The sequence below is a fragment of the Mizuhopecten yessoensis genome, unplaced genomic scaffold (genome assembly GCF_002113885.1).
Source record: "Mizuhopecten yessoensis strain PY_sf001 unplaced genomic scaffold, ASM211388v2 scaffold10333, whole genome shotgun sequence".
Classification (NCBI taxonomy): domain Eukaryota; kingdom Metazoa; phylum Mollusca; class Bivalvia; order Pectinida; family Pectinidae; genus Mizuhopecten; species Mizuhopecten yessoensis.
The window spans coordinates 618,743-639,286 of record NW_018408494.1 but is presented as its reverse complement, the minus strand read 5'-3'; the positions used below and the strand labels follow the sequence as shown (position 1 = coordinate 639,286).

At 37.0% G+C, this 20,544-nt stretch overlaps 1 protein-coding gene and 1 pseudogene across 1 annotated transcript; both read right to left on the bottom strand.

Moving 5' to 3' along the window:
* Window positions 1-2,784: 2,784 nt before the first annotated feature.
* Window positions 2,785-5,827, bottom strand: LOC110460227 (probable GPI-anchored adhesin-like protein PGA55). Its single transcript, XM_021513028.1, has 5 exons — window positions 5,720-5,827; window positions 4,954-5,292; window positions 3,701-4,249; window positions 3,349-3,645; window positions 2,785-3,024 (listed from the first exon to the last, which is right to left on the bottom strand). The coding sequence occupies exons 1-5, from the start codon at window positions 5,825-5,827 to the stop codon at window positions 2,785-2,787; spliced, it is 1,533 nt and encodes a 510-aa protein (XP_021368703.1).
* A 1,794-nt stretch (window positions 5,828-7,621) lies between these two features.
* LOC110460226 lies at window positions 7,622-17,135 on the bottom strand (annotated as a pseudogene).
* Between the last annotated feature and the right edge of the window lie 3,409 nt (window positions 17,136-20,544).

Genomic DNA, 20,544 nt, shown 5'->3' with positions numbered 1-20,544 from the left:
AGTTGTGGTATAGGTGTGAAAAAGCGGCATAAGACCTATAACAATATGCCGTGGCCTGTTGAAAACGAAAAATTAACGATTATGTACTGAAATTCGAAATGATGCCCAGTGGGCATCTTTAGCCTGGGGTATCGTTGATGCCGTTTTGCATGTGGATACCTTAGAAGATGCCCAGTTGTGGTATAGGTGTGAAAAAGCGGCATAAGACCTATAACAATATGCCGTGGCCTGTTGAAAACGAAAAATTAACGATTATGTACTGAAATTCGAAATGATGCCCAGTGGGCATCTTTAGCCTGGGGTATCGTTGATGCCGTTTTGCATGTGGATACCTTAGAAGATGCCCAGTTGTGGTATAGGTGTGAAAAAGCGGCATAAGAACTGTTATGTTAGATACATTTGAATATCAAACTAGCCCAATATTGCGCCAGCCCAACATTGGTCCGGTCCGATATTGGGCTAGCCAAATATTGAATAAGTAACCAACTTCACGCTGTTCTTAATTTTACTTATATATAAGTGTATTGCACCCGGCTCCACACATGTAATGACACATTGCTCGATGTGTTTCGGGTATATCTAAGTGATCTAGACTTGTATACCAATGAAAAGCAGCAAGGGCTGATCTTGGCTGTTTAATTCGCCTGTTTTGTCACCATGTGAAGATTGGTATAGTATGCAAGCTAATTATTGCGAATTAATGTTTTGATCCTCAAAAAGTATTTTGAATTTTAAAGGAACGTTTTGTGTTATGCCTGTTGTATTTGAAAGCTTTGATATTGTACGGTATATGCATCAATTTATGAGTGTACTGGTGATGTCAACAACTTAATATGTTTCTGTTCCCTTTATAATCAATGATAGGTATTTTAGGCAGAACCTGGTTGCAATCACTTTATAATGTTTGAAAAATATGCCAAACATTAATTGCGTATGATTTTTCCTGGTTTGCGTACAGCTGTTTTTTGAGACAAATACCAGTTGAATACGTTTATTTTTGTTCTTGCTTTGTTCTAATTAATAATTGGAGTCTAAGAAATCCACCAGCAGAGTCTACCACCTCGTATATTGAAAGATGAACGTGACCCACACACACAAGTTATTGCACCCTTAAAAACTCTGGTATTGATATAGTATGCCAAAACTACATTACACTGCATCATAGAGCTGTTCCATCCTTCTGAGACTTATCGGTGATAAAACTAGAGCAGAACATGAAAAAAAAGATTGATTTTTACGGGTATTCTTGCAAACGGCTAAAGAGAAAACTCAAATATAGAATGGAATGTAGCGATAACGAAATCACAGGGCATGCTTATAACCATAACCATAATGTCGATATTCCTATTGCAAAAAAAAATCCTATTGCAGAACGAAAGAAAACTGTTCCAGTTAGATCATAATTAAAAAATATAAACAATTAAAGAGAAATCCAATGTTTGGGGGGAAAATGAAGAGACTTAAAGCCGAATACCGTTTTCAATGTTAATATTTGACTTTTTAATTGTTTGACATGACTAAACACAGTTACAAAATATCGGTTTAAGTGCAGAACCCATGCTTGAGCACGAGAACGGTTTCATGCATACGGGCCCTATATGAGGCGACCAATGTTAGAGTCGCTGCAGAATTTGGGGGTTTCGTTCGTGTCTTCTACGAAGGGGATATGGAAAAGACAAAAATTGATCTGCTTCACCCATTACAACACTTAAGATCTTTTTCGTTTCCTTTCTTTTCTAACTACTCATCGTCGAAGTGTTAATCTTATATATAAGGTAAAATCATTTCAGATAAAAATATTTTTTAAATGAATGTTTTCAGCTAGACTCTGATTAACTACAATTAAAATCATGACGATTCTCATCAATGGTGATGAATGTATTTTTTTCCTTATCACATAGCCAAGATTTATTGCAAATGTTCAGGAAACGTTTTCAGAGACTGACTTAAGAACTAGAATTTTGACATTTTTTCTCCAGGCTTTTCGGCGTGACTATGAAATTGGTGTTTTGACAGTTATGTAAATAACAACATTGTTAACTCTTTACAGCAATTAAAAACATCAAAAAGACGAAATGAAAATATGAATTGCATGCACACACAAAAACTAAAATGTTCATTTTTACCTACACTCTGATAACGGATATGGTGTTCGATTTTTTAATCATGAGTGATATTGTTCAATAATTAAAAGAGTTCATAAACTGTGCTTGAAGTCTTTTACAATTTGCCACCAGTACCTGAATAATTTTCAGTCACTATTTAGCTTTATTTACATTAAACAAACAAACAAAAAATATTGAAAAAAAAAAAAAAAAAATCGGCACTCAAGTATTGGTCTCAAATGACAACAGATAGCACTACAAATCTTCTAAATATCATTTTCCGTAGTTAGGGAATGGGTAATGAGGGGTGTTTATATTTTGCATACAAATCGTTCACAGTCCAGCATTGAGACTGACGATCGTATTTCTGTCTTTAACATTTACATATCAGCATTTTATTTTACAGCTGATTATTAAGATTTAATATAACTGTTTAATATAAATACAACATGCCTGTTTTCATCATCTAGAACTTTTTGTACAACTAAATGATAGTCTTCGATTCGAAAACAAAGGATAAGCATGAAAAAACTCTTTGAGCATTTGTGTCCTCTACGATCTCAGTGGCCAAGCTATCCGAGATATATCTATCCTCTACGATCTTAGTGGACGAGCTATCCGAGATATATCTATCCTCTACGATCTGAGTGGACGAGCTATCTGGGTGGATGATCTATAGTTACTGCTGGACTGTGAACGATCTCAGTAGGAAGCTATCCGAGATATATCTATTCTCTACGATCTGAGTGGACGAGCTATCCGAGCTATATCTATCCTCTACGATCTGAGTGGACGAGCTATCCGAGATATATCTATCCTCTACGATCTGAGTGGATGAGCTATCCGAGATATATCTATCCTCTACGATCTGAGTGGACGCGCTATCCGAGATATATCTATCCTCTACGATCTGAGTGGACTAGCCATCCGAGATATATCTGTCCTCTACGATCTGAGTGGACGCGCTATCCGAGATATATCTATCCTCTACGATCTGAGTGGACTAGCAATCCGAGATATATCTGTCCTCTACGATGTGAGTGGACGAGCTATCCGAGATATATCTTTCCTCTACGATCTGAATGGATGAGCTAAACGAGATATATCTATCCTCTACGATCTGAACGGATGAGCTATCCGATATATATCTATCCTCTACGATCTGAGTGGTCTAGCCATCCGAGATATATCTGTCCTCTACGCTCTGAATGGATGAGCTATCCGACATATATCTATCCTATACGATCTGAGTGGACGAGCTATCCGAGATATATCTATCCTCTATTATCTGAGTGGACGAGCTATCCGAGATATATCTATCCTCTACGATCTCAGTGGACGAGCTATCCGAGATATATCTATCCTCTACGATCTGAATGGATGAGCTAAACGAGATATATCTATCCTCTACGATCTGAGTGGACGAGCTATCCGAGATATATCTGTCCTCTACGATCTGAACGGATGAGCTATCCGAGATATATCTATCCTCTACGATATGAGTGGACGAGCTATCCGAGATATATCTATCCTCTACGATCTGAGTGGGAAGTTATCTGGGTGTATGAGCTATCCGAGATATATCTATCCTCTACGATCTGAGTGGACGAGCTATCCGAGATATATCCATCCTCTACGATCTGAATGGATGACCTATCCGAGATATATCTATCCTCTACGATCTGAGTGGACGAGCTATCCGAGATATATCTGTCCTCTACGATCTGAGTGGATGAGCTATCCGAGATATATCTGTCCTCTACGATCTGAGTGGATGAGCTATCTGAAATATATCTATCCTCTACGATCTGAGTGGACGAACTATCCGCGATATATCTATCCTCTACGATCTGAGTGGATGAGCTATCTGAAATATATCTATCCTCTACGATCTGAGTGGACGAACTATCCGCGATATATCTATCCTCTACGATCTGAGTGGACGAACTATCCGCGATATATCTATCCTCTACGATCTGAGTGGATGAGCTATCTGAAATATATCTATCCTCTACGATCTGAGTGGACGAACTATCCGCGATATATCTATCCTCTACGATCTGAGTGGATAAGCTATCCGAGATATATCTATCCTCTACGATCTGAGTGGATGAGCTAACCGAGATATATCTATCCTCTACGATCTGAGTGGGAAGCTATCTGGTTGGATGAGCTATAGCTACTGCTGGACTGTGAACGATCTGAGTAGGAAGCTATCCGAGATATATCTATCCTCTACGATCTTAGTGGATGAGCTATCCGAGATATATCTATCCTCTACGATCTGAGTGGACGAACTATCCGAGATATATCTATCCTCTACGATCTGTTTGGATGAGCTATACGAGATATATCTATCCTCTACGATCTTAGTGGATGAGCTATCCGAGATATATCTATCCTGTACGATCTGAGTGGATGAGCTATCCGAGATATATCTATCCTCTACGATCTGTTTGGATGAGCTATCCGAGATATATCTATCCTCTACGATCTTAGTGGACGATATATCTATCCTCTACGATCTGAGTGGAGGAGCTATCCGAGATATATCTATCCTCTACGCTCTTAGTGGACGAGCTATCCGAGATATATTTATCCTCTACGATCTGAGTGGACGAGCTACCCGAGATATATCTATCCTCTACGATCTGAGGGGGAAGCTATCTGAGTGGATGACCTATCCAAGCAATATCTATCCTCTACGATCTGAGTGGACGAGCTACCCGAGATATATCTATCCTCTACGATCTGAGTAGACGAGCTATCCGAGATATATCTATCCTCTACGATCTGAGTGGGAAGCTATCTGAGTGGATGAGCTATCCAAGAAATATCTATCCTCTACGATCTGAGTGGACGAGCTTTCCGAGATATATGTTTCCTCTACGATCTGAGTGGACGAGCTATCCGAGATATATCTATCCTCTTCGATCTGAGCGAACGAGCTATCCGAGATATAGCTATCCTCTACGATCTGAGTGGATGAGCTATCCGAGAGATATCTATCCTCTACGATCTGAGTGGACGATCTATCCGAGATATAGCTATCCTCTACGATCTGAGTGGATGGGCTATCTGAAATATATCTATCCTCTACGATCTGAGTGGATGAGCTATCCGAGAGATATCTATCCTCTACGATCTGAGTGGACGAGCTATCCGAGATATAGCTATCCTCTACGATCTGAGTGGGAAGCTATCTGAGTGTATGAGCTATCCAAGAAATATCTATCCTCTACGAGCTGAGTGGACGAGCTATCCGAGAAATATATTTTTTCAACGATCTGAGTGCATGAGCTATCCGAGATATATCTATCCTCTACGATCTGAGTGGACGAGCTCTCCGAGAAATATCTATTCTCTACGATCTCAATTGACGAGATATCCCAGTAATCTCTATCCTCTATTATCTTAGTGGACGAGATATCCGAGAAATATCTATCCTCTACGATTTCAGTGGACGAGCTATCCGAGCATTATTTATACGATCTCAGTAGACGAGCTATCCGAGAAATATCTGTCCTCTACGATCTCAGTGGACGAGCTTTCCGAGATCCGTCTGTCCTCTACGATCTCAGTGAACGAGCTATCCGAGTCCGTCTGTCCTCTACGATCTCAGTGGACGAGCTATCCGAGATCCGTCTGTCCTCTACGATCTCAGTGAACGAGCTATCTGAGCAATACATATCCTTTACGATTTCAGTGGACAAGGTCGTCATTGTTATCATTTCAATGACGTCACATTTCGAAATTGCCGATGCAACAACCGATCTAACTTTTAAAAAAAAAAAGTAGTCTCGAGAGTGTCAACTGTATCAAAGTCCAATCGATAGTATTGAATATTTTTAGCAAATTAAAAAGTAAAATAACATTTCAAATAATAAATCTGTGGTGATACTTAAAATGTATACATGTTTTTGCGTCAAATATATACAATTGGACGGAGTATGTAAATTAATCATACTGTGATCAAGTAAATCTATAAAACAGTTCTTACCATTAAGACAATAACGATCAGAATATGGATTTTCACATTACATTTTTGACAGTCCAACACAATGTTCGTGTCCGTGCTGGTTTCGTAGTCGTTCACTACCATGCAATGTAGCACTTTAGAGTCAACAGTTCTTACAACACTAGAAGACAACATTGTACTACTTAACCTTAACCTGGGATACGTAGACAAGTACGTACAGGGCTGTATCCTAGCAACGATACGTATCGAGACAAAGGTGTATGAGGTCACCAAAAAATATCAACATCTTATCTTTTTAAATACTCGCTACTATAAAAGGGAAGGATAAGCTATTTGAACATTTATTTTGTCGATTAAAATTTATCGACAGCTTCCTTCCTTGAAAAACAAAGCTCCTAAACAGAGAACGGAGTCGTTCCAAAGCAAAGGTTGTGTACAGCAAAAAAAGTGTTTTGATAGAAAAATAAATTAAGGAAAGAATGTTCCAGTTTTTTTAATCAAGTTTTATTATGGATATTCAGGTGCATGATGTTATAATAAACTGTATAATTCTTAACACAATAGTACATTGCAGTACATAACAATATATATAGTTACAAATGAGAATGAGGAAAACAAAGCAACTCTGCCACAATAACCATTAACCCTTATTAGTATGAGGTTATTATAAGATACGCCCATGTTGTTGCACCTATGAAATTTGGCAATTTAATTCAATACAGTTGTTTCGTCCTACTTACTGCAGATGTACAGGTTGACATAGCACAATACTAATATTGTATATTATTCATTTTTCAAACAGGTTCATTTCGTTAAATCAAATAATTCTTTGTCAGGAAGTGCATGGTATCCTCACCATATAAATAATCCTTTCCTGACATATACAGGTCTTTCTTGACTACATAGTAATGATAAGTGCGTGGATTTAACACATCAAAGAGCACATACATTGTCTTAATTCTGCAACAGTAGACAAACTGTTTAAACAGAAATGACATCTTATAAATCATGCAATGGCAGTTTGACAACCCTGAAGCCTTCAAAGTATTGATAGGGACGAGATAGCTAACTTAAATATGGTTTGTCTGAAAATAATTTGTCAAACACCTACAAAAATCTGGTTATTCATGAATATAAATAAAATACAAGTATATATGTTTCATTTTCCTCCTTGCAGAACTAACAGTTCGGAGAATCAACCGCTTTATACCTGAACAGAACGTATTTTGCTTTTCTACGACCTGTATGCCGCCAAGAGAAAATAATTGTAAATTATCTAAAACTGCTTTAATAATTTGCAATCTAATTAAAATTAGACTTGCAATTCCGTTCCTCTATGATACACTCCAATACAAGTATTGGAGAGTATCATAGACGATCGTAGAGGAATGGAATTACAAGTCTAAATTTAATTAGATCGTAATAATTTGGTAGGAAATTCAGGTAAAAAGTTTGTGACTATGTCGGATGTTTTCACTCAGTGTGATAAAGACCGCGGAATCACTAGCAATGGTGTAGGATATGAATTCTCAAATGTTCAATTACTGGCAGCTGTCACGGCAGACCTGGTGGCTTTGCAGACAGTTTCCTTCTTAACGACTTCCTTAATGATTCCAACATCTACAGTCTGTCGCATGTCTTGGACAGCTAAACAACCCAGAGGAGGGTATTCGGAGAAACTTTCAACACACATTGGCTTCAAGGGAACAAGCTTAGCAATGCAAGAACCATCAGCTTTAACGGATGTAGGATTTTTTTCCAAAGATTTTCCCGATCGGTGATCAATTTTGTCCAGTAATTCGACGAACTTGCATGCAATATGCGCCGTGTGACAGTCGATGACAGGAGAATAGCCGGCCTTGATAGTTCCGGGATGATCGAGGATTATAAGCTGCAAATTGATTATTTGCTCGATTGATTGTCCTATTGTGCATTTATGTCATACATTCATCAATAAGATTCAATGAGATTGTATTGTTCATCATCACAAAGATATACCTTTAGAAATATATATTTTCTCGATGTTTATTTTTCGCTGATTCGGCTGTACTTCATCAGCGGGTATAAATGCACACGTGGACATTTGAAAACATTTAAAAACACGTAATTCAACAGCATTGTCAATGCAAGAATGTCATGATATAACATATAACAACATGCATCCAACACGAATGAATGGGACAGTCGTGCAAGAGTTATCAAATTAATATAAGAGTGAGTGAATGAAATGATATTTAGTATGTTGAAATTGATGTTTAATGTTTACATTCGAATTGTCATAACAGTATATCATGTTACGATACTTATGTTTATTTATCCGATCTAAGCCACCTAGTGCTATAATGGACTTTTGATAGCGAGGAGCTGGAGTGATGGTGAGCGAGGAAAGGATAAAAAAATATAAGCAGGCTTGATATTAAATCAAAAACAAATACTTATGAATAATATAAAAAGTTATAAAGCTATAATTTATTAAAGAGAGTGAGAGGTATAACGCCATGAAAGAGAGTGTGGTGTATGGAAACCCTCCTACGAGAGGACACGATTTGGCATCTTAATATTTAACAATATCATAATTGCTTGACTTTTTAATAAAAAAAAAATTAAAACAAATGTCATAATTCCAAATAGCATACGAGTCGTCACGGAAAAATGTCCTAACTCAAACATCTACTTCTACAGTATGTATAATCATAAAGGTAAAAAGTCGGAAGAGTTTTTTTTTAAGAATGTTCATTTATGTAAATGAATCAAAAATCGAAAACAATCAATTTAGTCTTAAAAAAATGAAAAATATAGATAAAATAATATCTTCAATTAGATCCTTACAATTTTGAATGGCTTCAAAATATAAATAACAATCATCAGTTACCTCCATTTAAACTGTCTATATCAATGTATCTATTCATAAGTACATGAATAAGAACATTCATAAGAAGCTACACATCTATTTTATAAAGTTAAGGCAAATCTAATGTCGACCTCCAACTACTTCACACGCATACGAAGTAAATTGAATACATCACGACATTTTAAAAATAAATAAATAAACAAACAGACTGTGTTTACAGGCTTTCTCAATACCAAGAGAGCAATAAAATTTAGATGTTTTGATATTAGTTAATTAAGATGATCAATTATTTTTTAATTAAAATTTTGAATTATGGAACTTGCAAGTTAATTGTAGAGTACATGGGTAAGATTACGGCCCCATTGAACGTAGCTCTGTGACTCACCTGAGCGATGAAACTGTCCACCTCCTTTGGTGGATCATTAGTGCTATCCCCAGCCACATCTCCTCTATTGAGTTATCTGACGGACACATCCTTCACATTGAATCCAACGGTGTCCCCTGGTACTGCTTCTGGTACCTGTTCGTGAGGCATCTCCAATGAGTTTACTTCAGTTGTCACGTTTTGTGGAGCAAATGTGACGACCGTTCCGGGTTTGATCATTTCGGTCTCAACCCTTCCCGCAGAAACTGTTCCTGTACCTATGGAACGAAAAAGCTAAAAACTGCTTACCATCGCATTTTCATAGAGTACTGCTCAATTATCTGCGAATAACAAAGGAAAGGTAAGAATGTTTACAAATCACTTAATCATTTGAATAGTCAGTATCGTATTTACCCCCACCTCTACGCATGTAAGTTACACGTGTCCCATAAGTAACATTTATGTCGACATATACCCAGTCACTGTTACTGTTACGCATCCACAATCAGAAAAAAGATGACGACTTTACAATGATGCGTCATCATAAGAACCTGTCAAAACCTTGTTTGACTGGCTATGTTGCCGTCAGCAAATGACGCCAAAGTTGTGTAGGCCTCTATTAATTCTAGGTATGGCTAAAGTTTGAGTTCTCTCTGCTTTTTCAAAATGTAACTTTAGTTTTGATTTCTAAAATGTTGTTATATTTATCATTTTACCAAATATTCGGGTAAAAGGGGAGAGAAAAACGGCAGTCGCTATATAGGTGTGTAGAATAGGAAATATTAATCTGTGTATTATGTGTCAGAACCTCGACCTCCATTTAAATCTTAACTAGAGTAAGTATACAACTTTGACGTTGATTAATCTGAGTATAATATCTATATCCCTTTTATATATACCTCTTTAGCTGTAACATTTACATGAACATGTCAGACATTCTTACCGGCCCTTTTATAATTATCCTGAAGAGGCAGACGAATCGGCTTTGTCCCTGGATGCTCAGGAGAAGAGAGGATTGTGTCAATAGCATCGAAAAGGGTCAAACCATGAACTCGTGTTTTTTTTTCTTTTAATTATCTTCTTGAGCTAAGATATGTTCGCACTGAATGTCAGCATATTGTCACCTGTCCAAGCGGAGATGGGCACAAAGGCGACCTCTTGCGGGTCGTAGCCAATTTTCTTGATGCAGTTGCTCAATTCAAGTTTAATTTCTTGATAAAACGTCTGTAAACAGATAGTAATTTCGATATAATTCAAATATGTTAACATTCCAAATTTAAAAATGACGATAGCGTTGACTTGTTTTATATTTATCTTTTCATATAATTTAATTGATCATACAGTTTCTGCTTATCTCTGAATCAATGTTTTGGAGTGTTTTTGTGAGTTACGAGAACATTTACTTTAGTAATTGATGTGTTGGATTAATGGCTTACTAAGTTGTTATCGTTACGCTGCACCAATTACACAACAAAGTAGTAGAGTATAACCTACATCTTTACTCAATGATTGGCTGATGAAAGAGTCTGTGTAACGATGCTCTGGGACGGTTTTTTCAACATTACCAGAGAACACAGAAATCAGGGTCAATAATATTACGGTTCCTTGAGATAATTTTGAGTTTCTTTCTCATTCTTCGGAACGGAACGTAACTGGCACAATACAAACACAGTCTTTCGTAAATGTCATTTTCTTGGTGTGATTGACTACAATCTACTCTCGGTATTTGTTAACCCCATCCTTGGTACCCCAGGGGTTACGCTTACTCTCTACACCTCTGTAATACTTTATAACAAATCGAAGGCTCCATCCTTGGTACTCCAGGGGTTACGCTTACTCTCTACACCTCTGTAATACTTTATAACAAATCGAAGGCTCCATCCTTGGTACTCCAGGGGTTACGCTTACTCTCTACACCTCTGTAATACTTTATAACAAATCGAAGGCTCCATCCTTGGTACTCCAGGGGTTACGCTTACTCTCTACACCTCTGTAATACTTTATAACAAATCGAAGGCTCCATCCTTGGTACTCCAGGGGTTACGCTTACTCTCTACACCTCTGTAATACTTTATAACAAATCGAAGGCTCCATCCTTGGTACTCCAGGGGTTACGCTTACTCTCTACACCTCTGTAATACTTTATAACAAATCGAAGGCTCCATCCTTGGTACTCCAGGGGTTACGCTTACTCTCTACACCTCTGTAATACTTTATAACAAATCGAAGGCTCCATCCTTGGTACTCCAGGGGTTACGCTCACTCTCTACACCTCTGTAATACTTTATGACAAATCGAAGGCTCAGTGTGTTCCTTTGATGTACGTCAAAAGAATATTTAGGTCGCGGTACGGTAAAATTGACTGGCTTTGAAGTCGGGTGTCGCTCCACCGTAATCTTCAAAGATGTATCAGCCTTAGCAGTTTGTCAGGTTTTTGAACATGGGACGAATCAAAACGAATTCAATTTTGGTAAGACATATTCCAGGGGTGCAGTGAGCGAAAGTGAGCGTAACCCCTAAAGTATCGAAGATGTGTTAACCCTACATAATCCAAAATCTACTTTCTAATTGTCATATTTTAAATATTCACATCAAATTATTATTCAATCTACGTAAGTGTTTAATCGTATATACAAACGTAGCATCACTAACCAATACAATGTTAAGCTAAAATGTATACCATTTGTTGTAATGAATATTATATATTCAAATATTTTTACTCCTTAGTTCGAATTCCAAATTCTAACACCCTTTCGCAAGTGATGAAAGCTCAATGTCGCCAACATCATTTTATATATTTAGCGCTATTTCATACCATTACAAATTTTAAGCCTCAAGAACAGGCAACTGCTAGTTTATGTTGCACTAAAGTGATAACAAGTCAGCAGGCCCGTTTGTTGAAAACACGTTAATAATTAAAAATAATACATTTTTTGTGACATTTCGAATGGTGTCTTTTTTAATGAATACTAGAATGCAGTTTTGAGTGTTTGGTAGTCATTCAGCTTATCCGATTTTATATTTGATCCCATTGCTTTAAGATGTTTTAGCCTAGTTATCAAAAACTACAATAAAGTATCCATGTCATTGCATTTAAAAACATCCTTATATAATACACATTCAAATATCAATATTTGTTTTGCAAATTAAAAAAAATCAATACGTTCAAGAAAATTATTAAACTTTTCAAATTATATATGGCTTCTACATATCAGATGCAAGGGGTTGATACAAATGTCTACCTTATATTGGGAAAGAGGGTACTTTAAGTTGTCAGCCATAAAAGGTTACTACCTGTAACCATATTTTTGACGAATTTTTCTATGCCCGGGAGCGTCAATGATTGTGAAAATATGTTTTATTGTCTCAAATTTCCACGAGGAAATATCAATGGTGATACTACGTTCAAGTTCGACCGTAAGCTTGTCCAAAATCCAGGCATATATAATAGAGCCGTTTCCACTCTGAAACGGTAAAGGTGATTTTACAAATTTAAGACTGAATGTGAATTTTTCGATTATGCAAAAGTTTAAACTCACTAGGAATCTTTATTTCCAACATATTTTATGTTCAATATATATTTGATTGACATAGAAATAGGGCGTACACAGGGTTGGATGCAGCATTACATATTAAAAGTATCACATTTTTTACCTCAGCAGTCTCTTTCTCAAATCTCTCCAGGGTTGGTTGGTCAATGCCGCCCAATTTGTAGATCAAGTGGCCAGCAGTCGTTGACTTGCCAGAATCGACATGTCCTATAACCACGATGTTGATTTTAGATTTGTTCTGTTTACATCTTCAATAATTAAGAGGGAGAACTATAGCACTTAAGTATACAACAAGGAAAAAAAAGAGGCCGTAACAAATTTCCGCATGCACGTGTCAGTAGGAAACAACCTGATGATTCCAGATTTCAAGAAGATTTCAGGTACCGTGGACTTCAGGGTTTAGATATTTGTCTGTAACATTAGTATAAACAGTCAAACTGACACGTCAGTTAAGACGAGAATTTTAACAAGCATTTTTTTCATTTTCATTGTTCGCAAACCATTAAGTTAAGGAAAGAGAGATGTTTCTTCGAAGGATAATTTATTCACACTCCCTCAATTGAAGGGACTGATTACTCATTCGTATGATTCTGTGACATATCTCATTTTATCACATAATGTACTGTGTTATCAAGTGAATATACCAATGTCATATTTTTTTGCGTAGTAACCCATGTAATATGACCTATCAGCCCTGTGATTGGTTGTACGTTTCAATTGTTTCAATTGTGACGTCCCGCCTAGGACAAGTACATGGCGTCACAGACTTACGCACAAGAGTCAAAATGGCGGCTCTTTACATTTCAAGGTTGCATGAAAATTGTCATTTTACACGAATAAATGCCATAAATCTTGATTATGTAATAAAAAGGATCTTTCATGAGTTTCCATTTCATATGCTATTTATGACACTCGTCATGAATTTTTTAAATTTTAAAAATTCTTAGACTCATTTCATAAATCTCATATGAAATGGAATCTCATGTAAAATGCTATATATTAGCAAGAACCGTTATTTCTACGCGGGAAGTCCAAATGGTATTACCAAGGTAGCTGTTTGAGAAACAGAGCTTCTCCGAGAAATGAAAAACATACAAAAACAATCAACCTGACAAAACATTGTAATGCTGTACATAATTGTTACTTTCAAGGTCACGGTGTGATGGAGGTCATAAATATATCGCTGATTGTGTTGCATGGATGCCTATAGAGTGAATACCCAGAGATCTTGAACATTTGTTTCTGTAATGTTATAATTCCGTTTGAAGCCATTGTTTCCTGAAAAGGAAGTATCAAGGGAAATAGTACATTGAATAAGAGAACCAGGTCTGTGGACAAAATGATATCGTGTTTATTGCTGTTTATGAACTTTGGGTAAGCAAGTATTTATTATCGAAAGGCATAGGGCCAATTTAAATGTTTTTGTATATACTTGCCACCTCTTGAAATATCCTTATATTCATCAAAACAGAAGTTGCTTTACTCTGTGATTTTGACAAAGATGATTTATATTGAAACGCAGAAAGACCTTTTCAGTTAAAGGTAAGCAAATTCAATATCACTTTAAAATATGCTTGCAGTATGAAGTGCAACACCCAAGTCACCTCCATAGAGAGCCAATCGACGGGACGAAAGACAGGTGCCCCCACATCAAAGGGAAAGGGACCAGCAATGGGAAAGACTGCAAAGAAAAAACGCTCATCAGCAAAACCCCTCTGTGACGAGGCAAAATTATATCCACTAGTACTATTTACAATATACATGTACCTAGACAATGACAATCTGCCAATATATAAAACAAAGTATATTGACGATACACAAGAAAATAACAACAAATTACCAAAGTAGTTTCATTTTGAGGGCCACATTCTATATCACTAGTGCGAGTTTTTGGATGTAAATTAAACACCGGTACATGTAGATGTTGAATAAAGATAAGATTAAGTAAGAGTAAGGAATGGTTCAGTGCAGATTGTGGTGAGAGGAGGTGACACTGACCAAGCTGTAATATACAAAGTGTTGTAGGACGAAGATGGGGAATTATACGTAGTAACGAGTTATCACAGACCTCTGCTGTATCCGAGGTGAAGTTCATTGAACTATAATTGGACTTACGTGTATGATGTAATACAAAAAACAGATCCTAACGTCATTGTCCTTAAATCCTTGATAATGTCCATTTGTGAACATTGATCCCAATCCAGGTTCAAATATTAGTTTCAGACTGTTACCAGAGGCCGACAGAACCTTTTTTGCTCACTTTGATATTTAAGCAATAAATGCAATATATTCTAATCAAAAGAAGTATTTCAAAATCCCAGAGGAAGGGCAAATCCTTGGAGTCACTCTGGATTCTAAATTGTCCGAAAAAAGGACTAAGTCCCTAAGGACGAAGGCAGAACATAAATTCTGGTAGCATACTTGTGTTCGTGTCTTGGTCGAGCAATTACATATCTTATTAAGGAGTGGGCTTCTCAACTTCATTGCATCTTAATTTCGATGTTTCGGCTCGGAATATAAGTAACCTGGGGTGGGAAAGACCCAGAGGTCAATCACGGTAACATATCGGTATAAGTTTGTTCGTGCTCGGCAATCGGGAATATAATTGGGATCACAAACATTTCAGAATCAGACCAATGATTAAAGTCAGGTTGTATTGGGCCAATCCGTAGGCAAATCATTGAAACTATTTGTATTTTTCTCTTCATACTCAGCAATTGTATAAATGGTAATAAGTGTTTTCGTGTTCTGACCCTATGATTGATTTTAGTCCCTTCGGTGGGTTAAACCCAGAGACCTGTTACGATAGCATATCTGTATTTGAACGTCCATGCACAGGAATTGTAAAAAGAGTCATAGGGCGAGGATCTCAACTGTTTTTAACTGTGAACCAGAAACCAAGTATCTTGGAGTGTGACCAGACCCCAGAGTCAATTCTAATATCATGATAGAGTTTCTCTCTTTATGCTCAGCAGTGGTATATGCAGTTAGGGTCGGGAATCTCAATTGTTTCAAAGCTATGACCCTGGGCCTAAATCTCCAAATTGCCAGGGGTATGGCCAGATGCAAAGTTCAATTGTAATATCGTGATTTTGTTCATAATTTTATGCCCAGCAATGGTATATTGGTTATGGGAATTGGGATATCAATCGTTTCAAACGTATGACCGAGAGAATAAATCTGAGGGGTTGGTGTCGGTCCCCGGGCCAACCTTTATGGGAAGATTGTATTGATCTCGCCATGCCTAGCATTTGTATATATATGGTGATAGGTTAGGGATCTCAACCGTTTCCATGTTTTCACTCGGGGACTAGCTCGCTAGGGGCAGAGAATGACCCCTGTCTAATTTTGTTAGCAAGGATTTACATTCATTCATCTCTTTATGTCCACTATATGTGAACATGTACGTTGTTTTATGGTGGGAATCTTACTCATTTTGAAAGAGTGAAGGTTTACACCCGAACTTCCACTATTTGGACCACATCCCTCCTCCATTGATACATCAAACATAATAAAGATAGCTAAGAACATTTACCCGCAATCACATAGAAGTGCCCTTATCTACAGTTGAATTTACATCCTGATTTCCTGCGGTTTGGTTAAAACTTTCATCCTATTCATGTCCCGTTCTAATTTCCATTTCCATGCCATTCCAACTGTTGTCATTATCTTGGAGTAGAATGTGCGAGGGAAGTGATTCATTGGGGTCTTTGGACTTGTCGCTTTCCTCTAGACTCAATTCTTTGTCCAGCACAGTCCCCCTTCCACTTGTACTCAGACGCCTTCCGTCCATACTTCCAGTGTCAGTTGTATTGGTTCTGTGGCGTCTGACCCTTTGCTACCTTCAGGCAGGTATTCTTGTTTCCTTTTTTGATTCTGGTGTCTTTTACTACTCTAAGTTGTTGATCACTTGCTCTTTGTTCTTTTGTGTAATCCCTTCCAATAATTACTCTCTTCAGCTTTTCATCGTTGATGTCTTTTATTTAACGATAGTTGTCCAATGTTTTCGTTCGACCTGACCTCCTATATCCAACATCGCCTTTGCTGGCCTGGATCTTTCCTTGTCTTGTTTACCTAGCCGTATTATTTCTCTTACTTCCAATTCTTCAACTCCAATGTGTTGACATATCTTTTTAAGGTTGTCTATATCGTTATTCCTCCTACCTGCAGAGTTTTCTTGATCCGATTCCGGGAAGTTAAAAATCATTAGATTCATCTCGCGCCTTGTTGGTCCTCCATTTCTTTTATTCTTTAGCCTACTACCTCTCCTATTTCCTTTTTTCATGTTGCTTACCATTTCTTCTTTCATGCCTTCTACTGCTTGCTCAACTTTGTTTGTGATATCTCGCACTCCACTTTGTTCAATATATCTTCTAGTTTATCTAATCTTATTCGTGTGGTCTCTTTAATTTCATTTAATGCTTTGTTTATCGAACTTAATCTGGGGAGGTTTATTTTGCAGATATTGCAAGTCCACTTAAAGTTGTCAAGGACTCCTTTCTTTGCAAACGTGTAAAGTTCCTTTGTCTTTTTGTTGCCATTTTGATCTTCTTGCAGATGCTCCTACTAAGATTTAGATTTACACTTGAATTGCTGTGCCGTACTCCTCGTCTACCTCCTCGAACACTGCTCATTGTGAAATTGTATTAACTTTTACTGGCAGGATATCCAGGATGAGAAATAACTTGTGTTTAAGGTTCACTTGTAAGATCACAGTAAGTCTCAGGATTTTTGTTTAGGCTCTTGACCTTGTGCTGTGTTTGATAAAATCCCTCTATTCTATGACTAGCGAGAATCCCCACTAAATACATAGACTAGTCCATCCATTCAAAGAGATGATCAAGCTCCCAAACACATCTATATGTATCTTTTCCATAAGTCTCTTAATCCATACTCTTGCGAGAAGCTTTTTGGGATGTATACCATCTCTGTATACGTCTGATAATAATTGTGCTGTTGCCTTTTTACCTTTCGCCTTCCTGTTGTTAAACACATCTATGTGGAAACCTGGTGACGTAAAACAGCCATCTTTGTTGAATTCAATTTAAAATGGTTTATTGCCTTTACATGCTTGGCCAGTACTTTATCCTCCTACTGAGCAGTGGCTAAGTCTCCTCCGGTCCCTTTATACCTGTGTGCCATGCCTCTATTGAATATGCCGGGATGTTCATCAAACATAAGCGAAGCCTTGAGTAAGTGAAAATGAATCCCAATATTTTGGACACTTCATCCTCATAGTACACATTTCCTTCTTCGACTTCCTTGAATCTAATGGACGGGTTGCCAGAGTTCTTATCCTTAATATGGTCAAATCACATGTTCCAGTCTATAGATAAATTACATTTTTTATTTTTTTTTTATTTCTCATGCAATTGATATGCCTTTTTCTCAATTTCTTGTCTTTTATTCTCCAGCAATCATTTGTATTAGCGCCTGCAGCAAAGTCAAAATCTATTTCAGGTTTTACATTTCTTATCTCTTTGTAGCTGTTTTGGAGAATGAGTCCTTTGCTGTCTCCGATGACTATTGGCCGCCAATTGCAAGTTCTCTCCCCTACGTAAGTTGGTTCCTCTCTCTTCAGGCACTTCTCTAACTTTTTATTTGAATATGGAATGCTTGTTATTGAAGCTATAAGCACCAGAATTCTATGCAAAGATTGCTTTCAACAATAAACTGGGTCGTATTTGATATGTTACTAACTCACCACATGTAAAGGTAACAATGTGTTACTTACGGTTTTTGATTCAACTCCCCAAATAACCTTGACATTTAACGTTATAACTGTTTTCTACCTAAATTTAAATAATTCTAAATATCGATTCAGGCAATTGAAATCTCAATAAGTTGTAACTAACAATTCTTCATACCTTTTTTTAAAGATCGGTAAAAGCACGGACTAGTTAAATCTGGTGTAGATTCAAAGATGGAGAAACTTATTAGAGTTATCTTTCTTGGAATAGCTTTCCACGAATGATTTTTTGCTATGCAATTTCCACGTGCGGCCGGACTCTTGTTGGTAGGTAGGTAGGCCTAATGCATGTTTTAGTTTCTTTTCGTTATTGGTTCATGTATGACAATATGCGTTTTTTCTTTTAATCGCATTCATATTGTATGATACTCAACTTAGGGTTTTGTATTTAATGAGACAATATAAAAGCCAAACGGAGCTGTCAGACTCTGTACCCATATTACACTGACATGGGCCACAGGCGTTTGGACCGCTGCTGAAACCGCGTATGTTTGGCAATGTCAAGAAGTGACATTCCTAAATAAAATACTTCGTTATTCACTGACAATGTGATGTTTTTATAAACAATGTTCATACTTCATTGCAGACTTTGGATTTAGGTTTAAACATAAACTAATAAAGTTTAGTAAGTAGCAATTACGTATTCGACGGATGCCCAGTTTTGACGGATTTCATATACTGGTTCTGGTGACTTATAATATCAGCAACTTCCTATTGGATATCACTATCAGCTCAATTAGTCATAGGTATCTGCCTCGAAAAAAAGGGATTGAGTTCATATTTACTTGTGAGCATTGACACACTGTAGCTCCAAAGTAAGTTGATGTTGTGGATGTAATGTCATCTTATCAATGGGAGGCTATAACCCTCAATGGTAGGCCTATGGGTTTTAGCTTTACATTCCATATTGAAAACTACACTTGTTATCTTTTAAACCCAGCATGTGCGATAAAAAAAGTTACATGATAAATTAAGGTACTGTATTGTAACAGGTCCAGTACACTCTTCCGATTCAGCTATATATATAGCTACATGTAAATATCACCTATATAGCTATATATTCACCTATAAATTATAGCTGTATTGAGCTATATTTTTGTCAGATTTAAGCAAAGTCGCATTAAACAATAAGGTTGATGGTCATGTTGTAAAATTTTCGATTTTTTTGCATTGTTTTTTAAAAAGAATACTTATATTTATTGTCTTTTGTTATCAACCTAATGGTAAAATTGTCTTTTAACAGCGACTTTGTTTCGTTTTCCTTAAAAAAGAAAATCACATGAAAATAGCTCTAAAGACCAATTTTGGATAGGTCAATATAGCTATTATAGGTCTTTACTATGGGCGGCCGTTTTAGGATAAAATACATGAACTACTTAAGTGCAAAAACTTGATTTACACTTAAAGGGGCATCACGGTGAAGTAACTTTATTTTTTGACTTTTTTTCAAATACTACATAAGCATATCAAGTGAGACTCCTTATGGAAAATAACGATCGGATTTGGCTGGAATAGATTCATAAAAATGATTAAATCTAAGAAAATCATCGGTATTTCTACCTGTCTGACCAACGTTTTGTTCAGGGATTTCCCTCTACTAGCGCATGCGCCTTGCACACCATTTCTTTGTAAACAAAATGACTGGCCGTGTGAAGTAAGCGAAAGAAAAGTGTTGTACCGTGTCAGCTACGAAACGAAAAGTTGCCAAATGGTCAAAAGATAGCGCAAGGAGTACGTTACGGAATCATTATTGCAGGTGGGCAGTATTCAAAGGAGAAAATAACTGCCGTAGCAGTTAGTACGGTGCATGTATTCTTCCGGATAGCCGGTTAAGCTGAAATGGAATCGACAGAAATGCTAGCGCTGTTTATGTTATGAATAAATATCTAAAACTATTAAGCTCGCTAGTATCTTTGTCTGAGTTTGAACACAGATGAACTTAGTT

Coding starts and splice junctions, on each gene's coding strand:
- LOC110460227 (XM_021513028.1), bottom strand. CDS start 5,827: ATGACGACCTTGTCCACTGAAATCGTAAAGGATATGTATTGCTCAGAT. Junction 5,293..5,719: donor ATAGCTCGTCCACTGAGATC/GTAGAGGACAGA, acceptor CTTCCCACTCAG/ATCGTAGAGGATAGCTATAT. Junction 3,025..3,348: donor ATAGCTCGTCCACTCAGATC/GTATAGGATAGA, acceptor TCGGATGGCTAG/TCCACTCAGATCGTAGAGGA.